This window comes from Neodiprion lecontei, chromosome 3 (assembly GCF_021901455.1).
Source record: "Neodiprion lecontei isolate iyNeoLeco1 chromosome 3, iyNeoLeco1.1, whole genome shotgun sequence".
In the NCBI taxonomy this organism is placed as follows: Eukaryota; Metazoa; Arthropoda; class Insecta; order Hymenoptera; family Diprionidae; genus Neodiprion; species Neodiprion lecontei.
Genome location: NC_060262.1, coordinates 40195672 through 40202975, shown reverse-complemented (window position 1 = coordinate 40202975; position 7304 = coordinate 40195672). Strand labels below are relative to the sequence as shown.

General features: G+C 36.5%; 1 protein-coding gene across 2 annotated transcripts in view; it reads right to left on the bottom strand.

The window, feature by feature from the left end:
- Positions 1-212: 212 nt before the first annotated feature.
- LOC107226565 (ATP-binding cassette sub-family G member 1) overlaps positions 213-7304 on the bottom strand; it is a 48919-nt gene continuing 41827 nt past the window's right edge. For both annotated transcript variants that reach the window (XM_015667416.2, XM_046734951.1), the window contains exons 6-12: positions 4900-5138; positions 3987-4268; positions 3737-3897; positions 3399-3567; positions 3205-3305; positions 2737-3078; positions 213-1981 (exon numbers count right to left, since the gene is read on the bottom strand). In XM_015667416.2, coding sequence (XP_015522902.2) covers positions 1823-1981; positions 2737-3078; positions 3205-3305; positions 3399-3567; positions 3737-3897; positions 3987-4268; positions 4900-5138 — 1453 coding nt within the window. In that variant the 3' untranslated portion in view covers positions 213-1822. The remainder of the gene's footprint in view (positions 1982-2736; positions 3079-3204; positions 3306-3398; positions 3568-3736; positions 3898-3986; positions 4269-4899; positions 5139-7304) is intronic.

The following is a 7304-nucleotide window of genomic DNA, read 5'->3' as shown; positions in this document are numbered from 1 at the left end:
CATTGCTGTAATGTTCCGTTGTAATGAACAGTGAAGATGTGTTTCAAAAGTCACCCCAGTTTCAACAATAAGCGAAAAATATTGTCGTTCAGTCTACCAGAATACGTTGCAATTATTTTAGTATCGGAGAAAAATATAACATGTCTCAGTGGCGAGGGAAAGAATAGAAAACACTGATGGCGGGGAGCTTTGAAAATGAAGTTAGCGAGATGTTTACGTAAAAAAACAGACAAGTTTTATTTTTAACAAATGGTATATATATATATGCATATGTCTTATCATTTAATAACTATTATAAAATATCATAAAAATTATTAGGCATATAACACAAATATCTGGCATTCAATGCGTCGGGTGTATATAAGTGTACAACACACATACACGGAAACCTATACAATTGTCATTTACTTCATATCAAATAATAGCTAAGTGATTTTGTTCATATAATTTCATATTTTACGGACGAATAGTAAATTCACGTGGATGCATCTAAAACGCTTGGTCGAATTGTGTGTCTGTTTTATCAAAACCCTCAATTTACTATTACGAAAAAAAAAACCAGTTCATCGGTCTCTTCGACGTCTACTTAAATCTTTTGTCTAATACGAGGACATAAAATATACTGGTAGAAGCAGGGTATGAAAATAACGCTTTGTTGTCTGGCATCGCGTCTCCATCTCCCTTCCTCATCGCTGTGACGAGAATTTATTGATAGCTTAATAATTATTTAGCGGTTAGTTATTAGTGTGACTCGTTACATAAATTGACGGTATTTGGTCGTAAAAGTTAACAAAACCTGGCAAGATAATATATAAGCTTACTCTTTCTCCCTCTTTTTCTTCATTGAGCAGTTTTCTTACGATTTAGTAGTATAATTCATTTGAGAAAATTTCTTACTACAATTATTACACATTAATTTTCATTTCATTTCCACTTCAATTTTCACAATCACAGCCATTGGTGGATAGTAACGTTACGCAATTTCGCAAAAAGTCAGTAATGTCAAAGAGTTAAACTTTAAACGGAGAACGACAAATTAAACAAATTGAATACTTCTATACTTTTCAAGGCCCCTGTGTGATTTATTATTATATGTTACGTGATGCACCAAATTATTCCGTTTGTTAACTGAGTTTTATTTAAATCTACCCAACTTCAGCTAGTCCAGAGGCACTTATTTATAATCATTTCGCGTAAATTTTCACAGTAACATTTATTTTGCATGCGATGTCTCAACCATTCAGGGTCGTCGATCTATTCCTTTTACTTCATTTTTCTATTCTGCAATCCCATTCTCTACAAAACAAGCAGAGATAAATAATGGACTCATGATGTGTGAGTAAACAATGCCTTGACGAGTAACACAGTAAGAGTAACAAAAAGAAAAAAGAAAAGACTAACGAGTATAACAATAAAAATGGGGAAAAAGAGAGGAAAACTAAAATACCCTGAACAAGCGAATGCTTATGTGATCAATTTTTTATGACTATAACATCAGTATTGAGATAAATAAATTATGTTAGTTTCCTTCCGTACACAAGCTCTACGCTATAACCTAAGGATTAACTTAAATAAGGAATTGAACAAAAAAAAATAAAAAAATAAAAAAACCAATAACAATAAAGACAACGCAACGAAGTCTTCAATTACACTCGTCAAATCAGCTCTCTGTATATCACTATTACATTATGGTTGTGTCTGAATTTAGGGCGAGTATGAATGCCGGAGTTAAAGATGAATATCGACTCTCGGCATACGGATGATAATTTATTATGTTAGGTATATCTCGTTCCCTCAAAGGGACCGACGAATTCATATTTCTCTATCTGGTGCTCTTCAACTTCCAGCGTAAGAAAATAAATGCTGCTATACGTAGCAGGACGAATATCAATAGCAGGGCGAGAATATCCAGCGTAAAGTCTGCGTCTTCCATGTCTAGCTCTTGAAGAGTTATCTGAGGACTTTTGAAGTGGCAGTGAACCTGGGGACAGATATTTTTTTTTCTCAAATTTCATACACAAGAATGCACTCGAACGGTTTCGTGCTAATAGAATATACATATTATGGTTTTAAGCACCAACGATCGGATTATCTGACTGCTATACTTTAATACCGAGTGAGTTGTTTTTGGCAGAGGGTATTTGAAAGAGAGATAAATTAATGTCGACTCTTTGAATGGATATTATGAATGTGTGTATGACGAATTGATTTACATACGAATTTACAATGTTAACGACTTATAAGCTTGGAGAGTTGGGATTCAAATACATTTGGAAAGTTGGTACGCGGATGAACACTTTGGGAAAGTTTCTAAACGCCAGAATCGCTACGTTTATTTAAAACAGTGCGAAAGTTTGTCAAATTCTTTCCAATGTTTCTTAATTGAAAGAAGACCTTTTTCACAACCATTGCTATGCACATGCGCAGTTACACCGACACTGTTCATATGTGACAGAAATAGCAACTGCAGCTGTAACGACGTTAGATGTCGTATGCAGAAACACATTTTTCAAGCACTGACGACATCGATCGTCTACGTTGAAACAGGTTGTAAGTATAGAAACAGTTTGAAATAATCAATGACCTGGTCGGTCGAGGAAAAAAAAATATATATTTTTAGCCAAGTCCATTTGGAATAAGTTTGCAATGAAAGTTGTGCGAATGAAAATTGTGAAAGGCGTAGATGAGTTTCATTAATAACATTCAACATATTTAACACAACCATGTAATACTCACAGCAGAGCACTTTAGCCTTTCACGAGCAAATGAATAGGTGGCCAATGCGGTGCCTTCAAAACCGTATCTGATGTAGCTCAGGTAAGTGATCCATCTGAGGTATATCGGTATGGCATCGAAGCTGACAAAGAAGCCTGAGAACAGAAGGAACGGTACCGACATCACCGGAGCTAAGAACACGCCGTTCTGGACGTTCATTGCTGCGCCGACTACCAGACCAACGGATTGAGCGACGAACGATATCAGCAAACAGGCTCCGAGGAACATGCTGAATCTCATCACCTCCGCAGGTTGGCTCGTCATGAAATAAACGATGCTCACGTAGATGATGCAGAATATCGCCTGAGGAAAGAAGAAGTAGATATTCGGTCAAGAAAAAAGTCTCAGACGGATGAACTATTGCCAAAATGTTGTTTTATATCTATAATTATACAATCGTTAATAAAAAGAACTCGGAAATTTTCTCACCTGAAATGGAATGTCGGAAACAGTGATCGCCAAGTAGTACGACTTCAAGGAATACCACCTATTGAAATTCTCCTTGAGCAAAACAGGCATCTCTAGAGGGACTGGAAAAAAAAAACGCGACAATCACTAAGTCAGAATGTACAAGCCAAACAAACTCGTGTTTAATGCCAAAGAATTATGCCTTCTGTACTCACAAGATAGAATGGTGATTGTCATCGATGTGTACATTAGGAACAACATGTTGAAAAACAAGAAACCGAGATTGCTCAGAACTTTGGCACCGTCATTACCGATGTCCCAGTAAAGTGCGCCGATCAAGAATCCCACAAGAATGTGAGCGAAGAGTCGAAGATACATCAGAGTCTGAGGAAGACAAAAGGAAGTTGAAACTGGGTATTGACCGCAACTTGGAATCGATAAGAACAGCATTTGTTCAATCGGATACGCGTAGCGTGAATTTTACACTTGTCACAAATACCGCAAAACCTCTTACTGATCCCAAAAAATCAATCCACGAAAATCGCCGACTCACCCAGTCTCGTCTGCTGAAAAGCAGTGTCCTCTTCAATATTATCCAAAACTGTACCAATTCCGTGGTTGGATATGTTTCTGGGGTAACGACGAGGCCCTGATCGAGTAGCGCCGTTGTAACATTTTCCTTCTTCTCTATGCCGATTGGTATTGTCACTTGACCTGCAAGATGAGAGATATAGAAACAGTTTGAGACAATGAGGAATCATTTATTTTACGGAATGTTCTCCGTACTGGAGGGTAAAACTCACTCTCTTTCGGTATGTCGTTGCAGGCGTAACCCGGAATAACGAAACCGATGGTACCGTTGTTTTTCGAACTTTCATTGAACTTTTCTGTGACGTTATTGGCATCGTTTTTGTTAATTACGTCGGTGGATTTGCTGTCATTGTTAGAGACCGTATTGTTAAGAGTCTCCGGTTTGCCAACCGCAGGAAACTGGTATCCGGTTCTGATGTCTCGTTTTCCATTGTCAATAGCGTTGACCAAATTTCTAATATTGTCTCCGTATTCTCCGCAGGAAACCTCGATAACTGTGATTTGGTGATACAAAATAATGTCAATTAACACTCGATGAAAGTGAATTTCTAACAAGCACGTATACTCTCAGTGAAATTTCTAATCTGGTTACCGTACAGGCCTCAACTACTTTCATATTTTACCGTAATAAAAAAAAATACGGTTCTGGGTATAAAATGAAAATGAGTTTTGTAGCAGTAGCTAGAAAATTTAGTATATGTGACCATTCTCTTTAATTATCGTCGCTCGAACTATATTTTCTTGCAACAATTGATAGGATTCAAAGTTGGTACATCAATAAACTGACGTTAAGGCCTTATTCAACTGAAAACCATATAATAAACTAAAACAAAATATTTAACGCTGCAACGACCAGAAAATTTGTTATCGACAACTATTATCACACTAAACAATTACTTGTATCATATTTTCTAGTAATTTTCCAACAATATTAAATCCATCACTGTAAAAATTCACGTATTTTACTAGAATATTCTACCAACTGTAAGTTATAAATGAAATATTTTCTCAGTGTACAGTGTGAGCGAGGGCCGGAAGTTGGCTTCTTAACTCGCATGTCAACGACTGAAAGGTCAATAGAGTGCTTGGAAAGACTGGTTTTATACGTTGAATAGCACAACTTACTGAATGAAGCGGGATTGTGGTAGCTTGGACAATTCAAGCCCAGAGAACCGAGGAACGGAACGAGCTGCGACGATGATCCTTGGTAGACACACTGGCCTTCGGCAAGCGTGTAAAGAGCATCGAACATCTCGAAGAGTCTTGCACTGGGCTGATGTATCGTGCAGACGATGGTTCGTCCTCCACGAGCGAGAGTCTTCAGCAGTGATATGCATTGAAAACAGGACGAGGAGTCCAGTCCACTGTTGAGGAGTCAAAAAATACAGGGTTATTAAAGAAATGAGATAGAAAAGTAAAACATGTGTATTCGAGTGGTCAGTTGGGGTTCGAACCGTACGATCAGCAGGATCGAAGCAATGCGACGGTGGAACCGATCATCGATCGATCGCTACTGGGAAATTGGGATCAGGAAAAATTTGGCGGAAGCTGTTGGAACTTTATTTTTCTACACAAATTTTAAATCTATTACATGAGAAGCGAGTAAGCAATATCTGGAATAAAATGAGTCGCTTGTAGCGCAAGAATGAAAAAAAATATATTAAAGGTTTCAACGAATAGTAACTACTAGCCACGTATGCAATAGTGTCTAGCATTACGATCGTTTAATTATACAGTTCATTTTGATGAGGTATAAATTATCGGCCCGAAGGATGAGTATAAATTATATCGCATGGTAAAAAATATACAAGTTTCATTCCACACGTAAGCAGTATACTGTATGTTATATCTAACAGACTAATTTTGAGTTACACGCGAGTTAAAATTCACGTTTCGAAATTATTATCGTATGTGTAGATTTTTCTTCAAACAACGATGAGACGCAACTTTAGTTAAATTTTGGTCAAACTTTTAGGGGCAAATTCACGACTAAAAAACATTTTTGCCCGCAGTGAAGTCACAAAATTCATGTAATTTTTCCAGTGCGATTTTTTTTTTTTTTACAGCGAACTTGACAAGTTGATTTATACTCGTAATTTAAGTAGGACTGAACGAGAGAAGAAAAATGAAATAAATAGGTAGAACAAGTTTTTATCTCCGCAATTTCCATTTCACGAAATGTCAATTTGACAGTTTAAAATCTGCTTGATAGACTTCGACGATTCGCAAACTTATACGCGTTCAGTGCAAAATCCTGCTCCTTAACTATTCGAGGAATTTAATTGACAAATTCCCGCTTCGTTGAATTTCAAGGTCTCACACTCGTATAATTATGTCACGTCCACGGATATCTAAGCAAAATATGTGGTACACAGTAGAAGAGCAAAAATTTGCACAAGGTCGGAATTGATGCTAATTCCTGTTCCTGGAATCCTTTCTTTTTCCTCGACGTATCTTATTCTTCTGAACTCGACATAAGTGAAATCAAGGAAAAGCAACAGATACACTGAGAAAAAACTTCATTTCTTGTAGTAACTAGATAAATTCAGTAAAACAGGTATCGTTAAGAAAAGTGTTTGAAAAACGAGGTACGCCCAACCATTTTGCGCTATCGCCGATCATTTTTTGGCAATTGCAACGCAAAATCAGTTTCTTCGGTCTACTCTACTTTTTCATTTAAACAAGGCTTTAACGTCAATTTATTCTTGCACGAGCATTAAATTTTCGCAACAGTTGCAAGAAAATATAGCAACAGCGATCGTAACTAGAAAGAATAGTAACGGATACTAGACTTTCCGGTAACGGCTAGAAAACTAATTTTCATTTTCTACCTAGAACTGTATTTTTCGATTGTGGTAAAAAATGAAAATAGTCAAGGACTGAGCGGTAACCGGAAATAAAAATTTCTCTTAGTTTTCCAAGTAACAAACAGGAACAACAAAGAATAATAATGCGTATGCGAATAAAACGACGTGACCAGCCTTGACAGCCGCGAATCAGAAACCAGTTTAACTTGCGTGTCTCGACGATCGTGAGTTCATGGAAATTTTAGCGTCAAGAAATTATACACGCAGCTGCTGCTAAATAAGGCTAATCGTAAGATTTAATAGGTTTTTTTTTTTTTTTTTTTTTTTTTTAGACGTTTAGTCGACCAATAATGAACGGTTATAATTATGAGAAAAATCACTAAACGATTCTTCATTCCATGATACATTTTATGATGCAAAAATGTAAATTTTTTACCGTCGTTACAATTGTTGCAATCAACCGCTGTATTTTGCAATATATTTTTTTAAACCATTAGGTCAAAGTTGACGATAATTTCACTGTGTATCCATTTGTCGTATACGTATCGTGCATATTTATGTTTTTATCGAAAGATTGATAAAAAGCTACGGCATATGCAAATTCTGCGAATTCAGGATTTCGAAGTGCAGCGGTTATCAATATCAATATATCCAAAAATGCATACTCAATTTCGAAATAATGAAGGAGAGATTGCTTTAAATTTTAAACTTACATCTCGACTT